This window comes from Cololabis saira, chromosome 19 (genome assembly GCF_033807715.1).
Source record: "Cololabis saira isolate AMF1-May2022 chromosome 19, fColSai1.1, whole genome shotgun sequence".
NCBI classification, from domain to species: domain Eukaryota; kingdom Metazoa; phylum Chordata; class Actinopteri; order Beloniformes; family Belonidae; genus Cololabis; species Cololabis saira.
The window spans coordinates 2,285,133-2,301,450 of record NC_084605.1 but is presented as its reverse complement, the minus strand read 5'-3'; the positions used below and the strand labels follow the sequence as shown (position 1 = coordinate 2,301,450).

Below are 16,318 nucleotides of genomic sequence, written 5' to 3'. Positions count from 1 at the left end.
TTTGACTTTTTTCTCACATTTCAACTTTTTTCTCAATATTTCATCTTTTTTCTCGAAATTTTGACTTTTTTCTCACATTTCAACTTTTTTCTCAATATTTCATCTTTTTTCTCGACATTTTGACGTTTTTCTCGACATTTCGACTTTTTTCTCAACATCTCGACTTTTTTTCTCAACCTTTTTACTTTTTTCTCGACATTTTGACTTTTTTCTCAAAATTTCAACTTTTTTCTCAAAATTTCAACTTTTTCTCAACATTTTGACTCTTTCTCGAAATTTTGACTTTTTTCTCAACATTTCGACTTTTTTTTTCAATTTTTTTCTCAACATTTTGACTTTTCTCGAAATTTTGACTTTTCTCTCAACATTTCAACTTTTTTCTCAATATTTCGACTTTTTTCTCGACATTTCGACTTTTCAGACTGAGGGGTCTGACAGTCAAAAGCAGTGATACGCCCCTGCTGGGATTTATACAAATTAAATAAAGGTTTCACATATAATAATAATAACAATAATAATAACAATAATAATAATAATAATAATAATAATAATAATAATATTATAATATAATAATAGAATATTACAATCAGCTGATCAGAACCCGAGCAGCTGATTGGAGGTTCTGGTCAGCTGACCGGAAGTTGGGACCACGTGGATCACGTGGTCAGGGCCAGCAGTTAGCTTAGCTGTTTACCTGCTGCTGCAGGGAGCTGGTTGCAGACGTTGGTGGGGGCCATGAGGCGCTGGGGGCCCCGGGGGCCCCTGGGGGTCCCTGGTGGGGTCCAGGGGGGTCCGGGGGACCTGGATATCAGCCCGGCAGCCCGTCCGAACCGCAAAAACACGAATCCTGGAACTTTTCCCGTCACTTTCTCGTGTCTCCTGAAGCTCGCTGGTAAACTTCCGGTCACGGACCTTCAGAGTAAAAGCACGAATAAGGTTCCAGTGACGCTCATTCATTCAACAACAAGCTGCAGCTCTATGAATGACATATTTAATTCCCATTTTAATAAATTAATCATGACACATTTAATGAATGAATGAATTAATTATCTATTTATTTATTTAATTTTGGCACAAAAAATTCTCCATACAGCTCAGTCATACTTTTTTTATTTACATATTATATATATATTTACATATATAATATGTAAATAAAAAATAATTTAAATATATATATATATATATATATAAAAATGTATATATATATATATTTATATATATATATATATATATATATTTTTTTTTTTAATTTACATATATATATAAATAAAGAATTGTTTTTATTTACATATATATATATATATAAAATAATTGTTTTTATTTACATATTGTGTGTAATGTGTGTATGTGTAATATGTTAATTGTTTAAATTAGTTTAAACATTTATTTATATATATACATATTATATATATTTACATATATAATATGTAAATAAAAAATTAATTTAAATATATATATAAAAATTGTATATATATATTTTTAATTTACATATATATATATATATAATTGTTTTTATTTACATATTATATATATAATATGGTAATAAAACAATTGTTTAAATTTGTTTAAACATTTATTTAAATATATATATATATATTTAAATACTTTTTTATTTACATAATATATTTACATATATAATATGTAAATAAAAAAATAATTTAAATATATATATTAAAAAAAATATATATATTTTTTTAATTTACATATTATTAATATTATTTTTTTAATTTACATACATATATATATATATATATATATATATATATATATATATATATATATATACATATATTTTTTTCTCATATTTTATTATTATAATTGTATTTATTCATTTATTTTTAGCTGTGTTTTTTACTTTTTTTACTTTTGACCCTCCTTTTGTTTATGTCCTTGCTTTACATCTTATCTGTTACATTTTCTGTTGCACTCTTACAGTCAAGCAGAATGTGTCGTGTGCCTCATAACTCTACTTGCTGTTTTATGTCTTTCATATATTTCATATATTTTATATGCCTCGAGGATTTATAAAATATCCAAGTGTTCAATAATAAACTAACGTCGTGGTAGTTCCACCCCGCGCCGCTGGGGGGCGGGGCTACCCCCGCTGATTGACAGCTCCTCCTGGAGGAAGAGCGTTTACCCAGAATGCAGCGCGGCAGCGAAGGCGCCTTGAGTGGCTGGTGGATGTGAAGCTGCAGGAGCAGTTTAGACCCTCAAACCCCCTTAAAAACCCCTCCAGGACCGGACCCGGGACCTGCATGAGCCCGGACACCTTTACCCCGACCCTCCGGCCCGGTTCACGCCCTTAAACCCCCACTTTTACCCCGTTAAAGCTCTTTAAACCCGTTAAAGCGAACATGGCTCCGGCAGCGCTGCTGGCGAGGTCGTTGTGCGCGCTCTCGTGCAGAAGCGCGCTCACGAGGTAATTATTTACATGTTGTAATAGTCTCACCTTCACTTTATTTTAATTTACTTTATTAGTTTGTAACTTGAAGGCAAGGCAAGGGAAGTTTATTTATACAGGACTGTCTCAGAAAATTAGAATATTGTGATTTTCTGTAATGCAATTGAAAAAACAAAAATGTCATACATTCTGGATTCATTACAAATCAACTGAAATATTACAAGCCTTTTATTATTTTAATATTGCTGATCATGGTTTACAGTTTAAGAAAACTCAAATATCCTATCTCAAAAAAATAGAATATTCTGGGAATCTTAATCTTATAGAAAAAAGAAAAAAAAGGAGAAAAAGAGGGAAAAATGTGGAAAAAAAGAGAAAAAAGAAAAGAGGAAAAAAAGAGAGGAAAAAAGAGGAAAAAGAGAGAAAAAAGAGGAAAAAAAAAATAACTCACAATATTCAAATTTTCTGAGACAGTCCTGTATATAATTAAAAATAAAATATGGACAATATATACATTGCGGTGGAGATAAAAGAATAGTGCGAAGGAAAAAAAGCAGGTAGGATGAGTGTGAGGTAGACAGGTATTATATAGATATTGCACATACAGGACTGTCTCAGAAAATTAGAATATTGTGATAAAGTTCTTTATTTTCTGTAATGCAATTTAAAAAAAAAAAAAAAAAAAAAAAAAAAAAAACTAAAATGTCATACATTTTGGATTCATTACAAATCAACTGAAATATTGCAAGACTTTTATAAATTTTAATATTGCTGATCATGGCTTACAGTTTAAGAAAACTCAAATATCCTATCTCAAAAAATAGGAATATTCTGGGAATCTTAATCTTAAGGAAAAAAGAAAAAAAGGAGAAAAAGGGGAAAAAAAGAGGGAAAAAGGTGGAAAAAAAGAAAAGAGGAAAAAGAGAAAAAGATAAAAAATAAATAAAAGAACTTTATCACAATATTATTATTTTAATATTGCTGATCATGGCTTACAGCTTAAAACAACTCAAATATCCTATCTCAAAAAAATAGAATATTCTGGGAATCTTAATCTTAAACTGTAAACCATAATCAGCAATATTAAAATAATAAAAGGCTTGTAATATTTCAGTTGATTTGTAATGAATCCAGAATGTATGACATTTTTGCATTACAGAAAATAAAGAACTTTATCACAATATTCTAATTTTCTGAAACAGTCCTGTATATATCTTTTACCTTTTTACCTTTTTTACCCCCTTCCCTGCATGCATGTGTTGAGTTACTGCTGCTAACTCGTGAGTTTCCCACTTGAGGGAGTAATAAAGGATTATTTTATCTTAAAACTCCAGTCCAGCAGTTGTTCCAACCATCACTAAACCAGTTCCTCTGCAGGTAAATGGTTATTAGTGAAAACTCCTGTTCTAAATGTGAAGGCTGATCCAGAAACACAGCAGGGTTTTTACTTTATGGAGTCTGGATTAAACACTTCTGCAAAAAAACAACCAATTCCCACGTTGCAAACAGCAGAAATTGCTGTAGCATCATCTTCACGTTTCTGCAGAGGGTTGGAACAACTGCTGGACTGGAGGATTTTTACTTTATAGCACCTGGATTATTATACACCTGGATTATTCACCTCTGTTCATCATACAGCCACATTCAGACATAAAAACATACATGATGAGCAGAAATATTACATCAGATGCACCAAGTTCATAGAACACAGAACATTAAGGAGGGAGAAACAATAAAAAGACAGAAAAGCATGTTGTAATGTAAGTGAAGTCTAGCATAAAGTGCATGTTGTATTATTAAGTGTTTATAAGTGTAAGTGCATGTATGTATTCCTGTCTAATTTATTTATGTACATTGGCTCCGACCGTGAGCTTTTGATTCTGCAGGAGAACAATTCAGATGTGTCTGCAATAACCTTCTTTATTTAAATGCATCACTGGTATTTTTGTCTCTTGCACATGTATGTGTTATTTGTTTTTCGGGTTTAGTATTTCTTTTGTACATTGCTCATTTTTTATATTGCTCTTTTTTTAATTATTTAGCTATTTATTAAGCTATTTAAGTTTGTGCCGTTCAGCCGGACTGATGTTTGGTTGTGTTTGTCTCTTTAGCTGCACCGGCATCTTCTCCAGACTGACCGCCGGCCCGGTCCAGTTCCAGTTCCAGTTCCTGACCCCCCAGACCTCCGTCCAGTTCCTGACCCCCCAGACCTCCGTCCCGGTCCAGTTCTTGACCTCCCAGACCGCCGGGCCCCCCAAGAGACCCCTGAACGGCTACATGAGATACGTCCTGCAGCAGAAACCCTCGGTGATGAGAGAGAACCCAGGTACCGGTTAAGTTCTCCCTGAAACAGAAACACTGGAGATCCTTACAGCCTCCCTTTACACCAAACCGGTTCCAGGATGGTTCTGGTTCTGAGGTCGGCAACCCAAAATGTTGAAAGAGCCGTATTGGACCAAAAACTAATATGTCTGGAGCTGCAAAAAATGAAAAGTCTTGTACAAGCCTTAGAATGAAGAAACACATGCTGCATGTTTCTATATTAGTTAGATTAGATTAAATTCGTTTTTTTTTTCATTATGCACTTCGAGAAAAAAGTCGAAATGTCGAGAAATAAGTCAAAATTTCGAGAAAAAGGTCAAAAGTTCGAGATTCATGTTGAAGTACAATCTTGAGAAAAAAGTCAAAATGTTGAGAAAAAAGTTGAAATGTCGAGATTAAAAAGGAAAGGAAAAAGGAAGAAAAAAATGAAAAAAAGAAGAAAAAGAGAAGAAAAGAAAGAGAAAGAAAAGGAAATAAAAAGGAAAAAAAAAGAAGAAAAACAGGTCAAACATTTCTGAAAAAGCTCCAGGAGCCACTAGGGCGGCGCTAAAGAGTCGCATGTGGCTCTGGAGCCGCGGGTTGACGACCCCTGTTCTAGTTGAACCAGTTGTGAACCAGAACCAGAACCGGTTTGGTGGAACAGGGGACACAGATGTTACCAGTATGTTATTGGGCAGAAACCCTGGTGTTGTGATCGAGTGTAAAACCACAAAAATAACTAGAATGCTAAAAATGCAATGAATTGGAAGATTTTATTTGCAACAGATAAATTCAATAAAAATAAATAAAATGAGTAGAATAACTATTTTAAACAAAAAATAATCTACAGGACTGTCTCAGAAAATTTGAATATTGTAATAAAGTACCTTTATTTTCTGTAATGCAAAAATGTCATACATTCATTACAAATCAACTGAAATATTGCAAGCCTTTTATTATTTTAATATTGCTGATCATGGCTTACAGTTTAAGAAAACTCAAATATCCTATCTCAAAAAATTAGAATATTCTGTGAATCTTAATCTTAAAATGTAAACCATAATCAGCAATATTAAAATAATAAAAGGCTTGTAATATTTCAGTTGATTTGTAATGAATCCAGAATGGATGACATTTTTGCATTACAGAAAATAAAGGACTTTATCACAATATTCTAATTTTCTGAGACAGTCCTGTATATAAACTATAAGAAAATTTCAAACATATCAATGAAACATCGTCTGTTTCTTTAGCAGAACCTGAGCTAATGTTGTGTTCTTGCAGTAGCATCAGCAAACTCCTTATACTCAGCTTTATGATGCGTCTGGAGATGTTTTATCAAGTTGCTGGTATTAAACGTTTTCTCCTTAGCATTAGCATGTAGCTTCAGTCTGCCTGGCTTCCGTCGTCCCTTATTCTGAAATATGTCCAACTGCTGACGTCCCGCTGCAGTAATTGTTGCTATTTTGTCTGAAACGGAGCTGCCAGTCTCACTCATGTATCAAGGCAAGTTTATTTGTAAAGCTCAATTCAATACAAGGTAATTTAAAGTGCTTTACATCGACATTAAAAGTGGCAAGACACAATTAAACAGTAAATAACAAATAAAATGATAAGAAAAGAAGGTAAAATAATAAAAAGCACAAGTTGCTGAAAACTAAGGGCAGTAGATCCAGCGGGTAAGTATTTAATTTAGGAGTAGCTTCAGTAAACATGTATGTCTTCAATGTCTCTTCTCATCACCACTGACTGCAGATCCACATCTCCCCCTAGAGGATCTAACCAGTAACTACAACAACAATCAAGTATCAGTGCCTGGTATTGGAGAGATTTTGCGAGTACAAGTATATGAGAGCGGTATCGGCCCTGATACCACTATCGGTATCGGGACATCCCTACTGGAAATCTTACTTTGAAGGACCATCAAACGGACATTAGGGATGTTAATAATTAATCGATTTTCGATTAATTGCCGTTATGAAATTACCAGATTAAAATTAACGATTACAATTAATCTATTTATTTATTTATTTTTTTCGTTTAATTTCACCAGCTGGTATTACGCCCGGACCACATTTAATGCGACGCGCACAGAAGAAAGAGACGGCGGATATGTTTGTTCTGCAACGGCCCAGACGTGAGACACATGTAGCTCAGTGCTTAACTTTTATTTTTAATCCCCTCTATATTCTTCTGGTTGTTCTCCGATAGTCTCCCCTAAAGCCTGATTTATGGTTCCGCCTTAAATCGACGCAGAGCCGCCGCCGTAGCCTACGGCGTAGGCTCTGCGTTGTTGTAACGCGGAACCATAAATCATCTTCACCCGGTACATACATAGGTTCCTCTAAACATCTGTCCCCGCTACAGTTTTAACTAAAAGAAAATGTGCTCCAATACAGCAGGTCTCATCATTTTATTTTGAACACTGCAGAAACTCTAACTTAAAACGTAACTAGAACTTAAAATTAGCTTGACACAAATGACACTATTATGGCTGCTGCTACTACTAATAGCCTTGAAGTGACTTTATATTATATCCTTGTGGTACAAAAATGTCTTTTTGTTACTTTTGTATCAAATAAATATTTGATTAAGGAATACATTAAAATGTCCTTTGTATTTTATATAAGCAAAAAATATTATGTTTGTATCTCAGATGGGGGAAAAACGCCGCTTATCAACTAATCCATGATCGATCGATAAGGTTATCAACTGTCAATTAATGAAATAATCGATAATTTGCATCCCTAACGGACATATGAGACGGATTCTTGTAACGTTGGTTTTTAAACCTCTTGAGGAGACAAAGTCCTCTATCCTGCTCAGACCAACTCTGCAGTCGGTCGTCTCAAGCTACTTTCACATAGAACTCGGCAACACTGCCGGGGCAGAGCAGAGTCGGCGCAGAGCAGAGTCGGCGCAGAGCAGCGCGCATATTCGTTGCAAGTTGCTTGGCGACCGGAAAAAAAGTTTTTCCGGTCTGGCGCCGTTTTCCTATTCATTGTGTATGTGCTGCCGCTGCACAAGGGCGCAGGGCTTTGCGCCGAGGTGGGAGGCACGCAACAGGGCGCACGCCGCCGGTTTGCCCCCGGGTTGCCGCTTTTTAATTTCACCGTGCGCCCGGTGACGGCATCTCGGCGGTGTCCAATAAGAGAGAAGGTGCTGGAGGAGAAAAGAAAGTTGCAGCTTGTAGATCAGAGACGATCAAGATGGAAGAAAGAATGATCTTGGCTGTGAGTCTGTGAGGAGCTGTGGGATGAGACTGCAGGACTATCGGGACCTCAATAAAAAGGGACAACAGTGGAGAGAAATCTCCCAGAATTTGGACACACCTGGTGTGTTTAAAAGTGGTAGAAATGTGATATTCTTTTGCTCTTTTAACAATAAAATGTTTATTTAAAATAAAATATAGTATTTCCATGCCTCATATCAAGATCAATTGAATCATTTATCAATATATGGTTATGAAACTTCTTTTTGGTCGCCAAGCAACTTGCAACAAATATGTACGCGATGCGCGCAGGCGCGCCCTGCTCTGCTCCGTCTCTGCTCCGTCTCTGCGCCGAGTCCGCGCCCACCCCGGCGCAAACCGCGTTCTAGGTGAAAGCCGCTTTGCGCGGCAACCTGGCGGCGTGCGTCCACTTGCGCGCCGCCGACCTCGGCGGCAGACCCTGCGCTCTTGTGCGGAAGCAGCACATACACAAGAGTCCCAGAGTCGCTGGTGGATTTGTGGGTGTAGCAGGGATGTAAACATGTGTTTTTATTTGTTCTGTCTGCAGCTTCACAAACAGAACTGATCACAGTGACTAATGTTTGATAAAAGAGCCTGATCTGTTCCTGCGTTAACGTGGTCTCTGTTCTCCCAGACATCAAGGTGGTGGACATCATCAGGAAGATCGCTCACCAGTGGAGGCTGCTGAGTCCTGAACAGAAACAGGTAATTATTTATTTATTTATTTATTTATTTTGCAGCCAAGCTGCATTTTATTGAGTAAACATTATATATAGGTTCCTACAAGAGGTACACAGTAAAGTACACTAACGTTTTCTTCTAATATTTCAAGTAAAGTATAAAAAAATCGTACAGAATCTCTTCATTTGAAATTCTTTTGAACTTTAGATCAATAACAAAAAAAAGGCCAATGAAAAGTGATGGAATGTGATTCTGATAAACCGTTAAAACAGTAAAATGCAAATAAAACATCAGCAGACATTGTTTTACATGCAAAGGTACAAATACGCCAGACTCTGACCCGTTTCTCCCCAGCCCTTCCAGGACGCCTCCCTCCGGGAACGGGAGCGGTTCTGTCTCTGATTCTGACCCGGTTCTGACCCGGTTTTGTCTCTGATTCTGACCCGGTTCTGACCCGGTTTTGTCTCTGATTCTGACCCGGTTCTGACCCGGTTTTGTCTCTGATTCTGACCCGGTTCTGACCCGGTTCTGTCTCTGATTCTGACCCGGTTCTGACCCGGTTCTGGTTCTGTCCCCCCAGCCCTTCCAGGACGCCTCCCTCCGGGAACGGGAGCGGTTCAAGCTGGACCTGCAGCGGTACCAGGCCCAGCTGAGTCCAGACCAGATCCTGCAGCAGAACCAGGAGAGGAGACGGAGGCTGGAGAAGAGGAGGAACATCCGGAAGAAGAGGGTAAGACCCAGAACCAGAACCAGGACCTGGACCGTAGACCAGGACCGTAGTCCAGAACCTAGAACCAGAACTAGAACTAGAACTAGAACTAGAATCAGAACCAGGAGAGGAGACGGAGGCTGGAGAAGAGGAGGAACATCCGGAAGAAGAGGGTAAGAACCAGAACCAGAACCTGGACCTGAACCTAAACTAGAACTAGAACCAGAACGAGAACCAGGAGAGGAGACGGAGGCTGGAGAAGAGGAGGAACATCCGCAAGAAGAGGGTAAGACCCAGAACCAGAACCAGGACCTGGACCAGAACCAGGACCGTAGTCCAGAACCTAGAACCAGAACTAGAACTAGAACTAGAACTAGAATCAGAACCAGGAGAGGAGACGGAGGCTGGAGAAGAGGAGGAACATCCGCAAGAAGAGGGTAAGAACCTGAACCTGGATCTGGACCGTAGTCCTGAACCTAGACCAGACCCTAGACCTGGACCAGAACCTAAACTAGAACTAGAACCAGGAGAGGAGACGGAGGCTGGAGAAGAGGAGGAACATCCGGAAGAAGAGGGTAAGAACCAGAACCAGAACCTGGACCAGGGGTTGGCAACCCACAGCTCTTTAGCGCCGCCCTAGTGGCTCCTGGAACTTTTTGTTTTTTCCTTTTTTTCTTTTTTCCTTTTTCTTCTTTTTTTCCTTTTTTTCTCTTTTTTCCTTTTTTTCCTTCTTTTTTTCTTTTTGTTTTTCTTTTTTTTCCTTTTTTCTTTTTCCTTTTTCTTTTTTCTTCTTTTTTTCCTTTTTTTCCTATTTTTTTCTTCCTTTTTCCTTTCCCTTTTAATCTTGAAATTTCGACTTTTCTCATGAAATTTCCACTTTTTTCTCGACATTTTTCATTTCCCATTTTTCTTCATTCTAATTCTGATACAAGACTTTTCATGTTTTGTGTCTCCAGACATATTAGTTTTTTGTGTTTTTTGGTCCAATATGAATCTAAAACATGTTGGGTTGCTGATCCCTGAGCTAGCCCGTAGACTGTAGACCAGAACCAGAACCTGGACCAGAACCTAGACCAGACCGTGACCCGGTCCACCGTAGACCAGAACCCTAACCTCCTCTCTCTCTGCAGGAACTGAGCAGCTTAGGGAAACCCAAACGACCCCGATCAGCGTTCAACATCTACATGTCGGAGCATTTTGAGGAGGCTCGAGGATCCAGTACCCAGGTGAGTGGAGGAACCAGAACCAGGTAGATCTAGAACCAGAACCAGGTAGATCCAGAACCAGGTAGATCCAGAACCAGGTAGATCCAGTACCCAGGTGAGTGTCAGAACCACACAGGTAGGACCAGTACCAGGTAGGGGGAACTGGCAGAACCTGGGGCCTCATTTAAAATGGACTGCGTAGGATTCATACTAAAAGTGCACGTACACCCAAAAGCCGAAAAAGGGGGGCGCAAAAAAAAATCCGGATCTATAAAACCGCGTGCACGCACACCTGCACGCAATGTTCCCTTTATAAATCACAGTCCAGCTGGAAGGCAGCTGAATCCGCCTCATATCCCGCCCTCTACACGCTTACTTTTTACCATAAATGCATATGGATGAGCCTACTGAGCATGTGCAGTGGCTTCCTGCAGTCTGTTAGGGCGTCAGGATGAATGAGACGTGTCCAGCCACCGTGCCACTAAATTTCACGGAGACTTAGATCTAGATGTAGATGATGTGGAGGACAGGAAAACCACATTATTTGGTGGTCAAAGTAAAAGTTAGAATAAGTATATAAATAGTATACAATAAAATAAAGCGATTGAGTGGCAGCACGCCGTTGCTGCCCGTTAGTGCCACGACGCAATTACCCCCCCCCCCCCCCCCCCCCACACACACACTTTTCAAAATCATGTATTTGGGCCCCCCACTTTTTACAGTTTAAAAACTAACGGTAGGCTCAGCCTGTGATTGCAAATCATCAAGACACTCTGTGCGAAGGCGATGCAAAGACGGGATGGGACCCGCTTCCCCTCCTCCTCTCCCGTCTCTCCTCAGAGCTGCTCAGGGCTGATTTATGGTTCCGCGTCACCAACGCAGAGCCTACGGCGTAGGGTACGCGGTGACGCGCAACATACGCCAGACCCTACGGCGTAGGCTCTGCGTTGGTGTGACATTGGTGGACCAGAGCGTAGGCTCTGGTCCATTGGTGTGTGATGGTGCAGAACCATAATTCAGGCTTAAAGGTAAACACAACACAACATTTATTTAAAAACTTTATCCTTATGAACGCAACTGTTATATAGTCCAACTTTCCTTATTTTAATCAGAACACTTTCTTTTTTCCTGTTCGGCGTGGAGTAGAGGGCTCGGAGCGGCAGCCATCAAACAAAAATATAAGACAGATATTTATATGCGCCTAATGGTCACGTAAATACGGTACCCCTTTTCCACCAAACCGGTTCCAGAGCTGGTTCTGGTTCACACCTGGTTCAACTTGGAACCAGCTGAGAACCGGTTTGTTTTTCCACAGCTTGGTGCTAATGGGAGCTACGTCAGTTACGTCTCTGTAAACTAGTGATGGACCGAAATGAAAACTTGTTGTTCTGGTGTTTCAGGGGAAGATGAAGTCGCTGATGGAGGACTGGAGGAACCTGTTCAGCCACCAGAAGAAGGTACGAGCTCTGGTTTTAGACCCGGGAACTAGAGATGCACCGGTCAGGATTCTGAGGGCTGATCACCAATAACTGATAACCGATCACCAATAACTGATCACAGATAACCGATCACCGAAATCAGTATCTGCTGACAATAATATACATGTGAAACCGCAGACATGTCACTCTCAGAAGGTTGACTTTAATCTCGAAATTCGGCCTTTTTTCTCAACATTTGAACTTTATTTACGAAATTTCGACTTTTTTTCTCAACATTCCGACTTTTTTCTCAACATTCCGACTTTTCTCTCGACATTCCGACTTTTCTCTCGACATTCCGACTTTTTTCTCAACATTCCGACTTTTTCTTAAAATTCTGGCTTTTTTTCTCGACATTCCACTTTTTTTTCTCGACATTTTGACTTTTTTTCTCGACATTCCGACTTTTTTCTCAACATTCCGATTTTTTCTTAAAATTCTGGCTTTTTTTCTCGACATTCCACTTTTTTTCTCTCGACATTTTGACTTTTTATCTCTCGACATTTTGACTTTTTTCTCGACATTTTGACTTTTTTTCCGACATTCCGACTTTTTTCTTGAGATTCCGACTTTTTTCTCCAAGTGCACAATGAAAAAAAAATCTTTAAAAAATCTATTTTTCTCCTGCCCTGATTCTCTTCCGTAGTTTCTTCTCTCTTGTGAGTGAAACTCTTCAAACTCTTCACTCTTCTCCTTCCAGGTTTACACACAACTGGCCGAGGACGACAAGATCCGCTACAAGAACGAGATGAAGTCGTGGGAGGAGCACATGCTGGAGATCGGGCGGGAGGACCTGGTCCGGGAAAAGAGCCGAGTTCACAAGAAACCCGCCGCCGCCGCGACGCGGGCGGCCAAGAAGAAGCCAAAGAGCGCCGCGGCTACAGCCGTGAAAAAGAGCGCGGCTACAGCCGTGAAAAAGAGCGCCGCCGCCGCGCGGACGACGAAAGCTACCGGCAAGAAAAGTAGCTCCGCAAAGACTAGCGCCGCTAAAGGCTCCACGAAGAAGTCATAAGATCTGGACGGATGATACTCGTATCCGAGGAAAGATCAGCGTTTCTTCAGTGTTTTTTATTTTCTGCAGATTCAGAGTTCGGAAAAAGCTCAGACGGTTAAAGAAAAAAGACGGTTTCTCGGTTTCTCAGTGTCGGTGCTTCACTGTGGATCTTCTGTAGTAGTTGACGATCAATAAACCCTGAGATGAAGCTTTTCACCAGTTAAAGTGTGAGTTTATGGTTGTGTTTCAGAGTCGGGAACCAGTCGTTGATTTGACGAAGCTTTTCCGATGAATTAAAGTCCCGACCGAGGCAGCTAGCTCGACATTCGACTTTTTTCTCGACATTCGACTTTTTTCTCGACATTTCGACTTTTTTCTCGACATTTTGACTTTTTTCTCGACATTTTTTCTCTCGACATTTCGACTTTTTTTTCTCGACATTTCGACTTTTTTCTCTCGACATTTCAACTTTTTTTTTCTCGACATTTTGACTTTTTTCTCTCGACATTTCGACTTTTTTTTCTCGACATTTCGACTTTTTTCTCTCGACATTTCGACTTTTTTTTTCTCGACATTTCCACTTTTTTCTCTCGACATTTCCACTTTTTTCTCGACATTTCCACTTTTTTTTTTCTCGACATTTCCACTTTTTTTTCTCTCGACATTTCCACTTTTTTTCTCTCGAAATTTCGACTTTTTTTTTTCTCGACATTCCGACTTTTTTCTCGACTTTTTTTCTCTCGACATTTCAACTTTTTTTTCTCGACATTTCAAATTTTTTCTCGACATTTCGACTTTTTTCTCGACTTTTTTCTGAGATGAAGCTTTTCACCAGTTAAAGTGTGAGTTTATCGTTGTGTTTCAGAGTCGGGAACCAGTCGTTGATTTGACGAAGCTTTTCCGATGAGTTAAAGTCCCGACTGAGGCAGCTAGCTTTAAACTTTAAAGCTCGGAGTGAAACCAGTATTCTGCAGCGATTGTTTTATATTTTTTACTAATCACGTTGTCAATAATCACCAGAAAAGCTTTTGTTATGCTGTATTTTTGTCGACAAATACAAGAGAAATGGTTTGGAGTCGTCTGTGTTTTAGTTTGTCCGTCAGAGTTTGGACGTTTTACTCGACCTGGAAACAAATATCAACTAAAACCAACGTTAAGGTCGTGGTTTTAAACAAAAGGAAGCAAAAAAGCCTTTTCTCAACCTGAAGAGTGTACACTTGATTCATTTTTTCATTTTATTTTCATTTTATTCTTTTTTTCATTCAAAAAATAAAACAAACAATTCAATACAAATACAAATGTTCATAAATTGTGAATAAAAATGGAGCAGAAAGAAGAAGAATCTTATCTAATCTGACACTTTTTCCAAGAAATACATTCACAAATAACATAAATTAGAAATTAAAAAATCATTAATGAATGAATGGATTTATTTTGAACATATATATAAAAATACAAATAAACAGTAACATCTTCATATTCACATAAGTTTGAAAAAGGAGTAGGAAGAAGTTTACACTTTTTCCTACCCTTTTATAACTATGAATTTACATTATTGCTATTATATCTACACAATATCCATATAACTAGTCTATATAAATACTACATAAACATGCCTATTACATAATTATCCATATAAGTATATAGACAATATAAATATTACAAATATTGTATCAATATATAGGAAATACAAATATTATTTAAATCTATAGACATACACTATATAAATAAATAATATCTAAATGTGTATATATAAATAAATATCCTTATAAATATATATATGCTACATACATACAAGATTTAACATAAAATTAGCGTTTTTAAACCAATAAATAGTTCTTAACTTTAGCAAACCTAATATAAAACATACGGAATACATTCTGTTGCAATAATACAACAATAAAGGAAATAGTCCTGCAGACACTTTCTGCTGCTGCTGTTAAAGTCCTGGGCACCGGATGTGGACGAGGTCCTTCAAAATAAAAGCACTACATATCCGTCTGCTTAATATATGAAAAAATAAAATAAAAGTCTGGCTTTAAAGGGATTGTGACATGAAAAACCAATTTTTCTTGATTTTTTGTGTTTTGTTGGGTGTTCTTGACATCAATTACACCCAAAAAACAACGAACTTTTAACATTCAGTGTATTGTGTGCTTTCTGGGATTTTCCGCATAACTGTGCAAAAACGGCGCATGTGGTTTGGTGGCGGGCCGTTACGTCAGGGCCCGCTAAATCACCGCCCCCTCCACCCAGCTCCCTGCCTCCGCTCCTCTCCAGCGCACCATAAAGGCTGATTTATGGTTCCGCGTTACACCGACGCAGAGCCTACGGCGTAGGGTTACGCTGCGACGCGCGCCATACGCTGAACCCTACGGCGTAGGCTCTGCGTCGATTTAACGCGGAACCATAAATGAGGCTTAACACGGAGCTGTTTAGAGCGTCTTTTGTTCCAATCACCGGAGGAAAACTGCTAAGAAGACCCGCGGCCACTGACTGGACTTAAGATAAGGGGACAGTGCTGCGTGCATGCCTTTATTTGTATGATTGTTTGCTGTGGTTCTCCCTGCTGCTCTTCCGTGCATGCTTCGCCTGTCGCTCCGACGCCGCTGTGAGCGTATGGCTGGAAGAGGAGGAGGTTTGGAGGAGGAGCGGAGCAATGATTGACAGGAAAGGGGGGAAAGGAAGCATTTTTCACGGCGCAAAAAAACACTAATAAAAAGCCAGGAAAAGAGTACTAAGAGTGAAGTTTTTCTTGTTACACTCTTTTAGACACATTTGAGGGATGTTGGCCAAGACTTTTAATAGTGTTAAAAGCATGTTAAAAATGATGTCACAATACCTTTAAAACAAAGTTAACGAGTAAACATAAAAACATTTATAGAAATGCTCTGCTCAAATTAAAGGTAATTTACACATATATATATATATATATATATATATATATATATACACATACATACATACATATATTATTATATATATATTATAATATATATATATATAATCAATTTTATTTATGAAATAATAAAACAATATAATACATGTATGTATATATATATATATATATATATATATGACAACAAGGAAACTAATACACTGTTCAAAGAAAACATTACGCAAAAAAGTTTCCAATATAAAAAATAACATCCAGACCGAAAAAGGTGTAGCTGAAGCAAAGCTCATTCATTACCCTCAAAAGGATTATTTAAAGTAATGAAATAAAATCAAGAAGTAAGAGATAAGACTGCCAGTAAAACAAATTACCTCCACGGGAATAACGAAGATTCCTTAAACCTCGAGAAAAAAGAAAG

General features: G+C 38.3%; 2 protein-coding genes across 2 annotated transcripts in view; one reads left to right on the top strand and one right to left on the bottom strand.

Annotated features, from left to right (window-relative positions):
- mtr (5-methyltetrahydrofolate-homocysteine methyltransferase) overlaps window positions 1-898 on the bottom strand; it is a 34,959-nt gene extending 34,061 nt beyond the window's left edge. Inside the window, exon 1 of the mRNA XM_061708383.1 lies at window positions 695-898. Within this exon, the coding sequence (XP_061564367.1) occupies window positions 695-737 (43 nt within the window). The 5' untranslated portion in view covers window positions 738-898. The remainder of the gene's footprint in view (window positions 1-694) is intronic.
- A 1,232-nt stretch (window positions 899-2,130) lies between these two features.
- tfam (transcription factor A, mitochondrial) lies at window positions 2,131-13,220 on the top strand. Its single transcript, XM_061707927.1, has 7 exons — window positions 2,131-2,422; window positions 4,516-4,730; window positions 8,572-8,642; window positions 9,199-9,348; window positions 10,458-10,553; window positions 11,933-11,989; window positions 12,711-13,220. Exons 1-7 carry the CDS (start codon window positions 2,358-2,360, stop codon window positions 13,020-13,022), a joined length of 966 nt encoding a protein of 321 aa, XP_061563911.1. The 5' UTR covers window positions 2,131-2,357; the 3' UTR covers window positions 13,023-13,220.
- The last annotated feature ends 3,098 nt before the right edge of the window (window positions 13,221-16,318 follow it).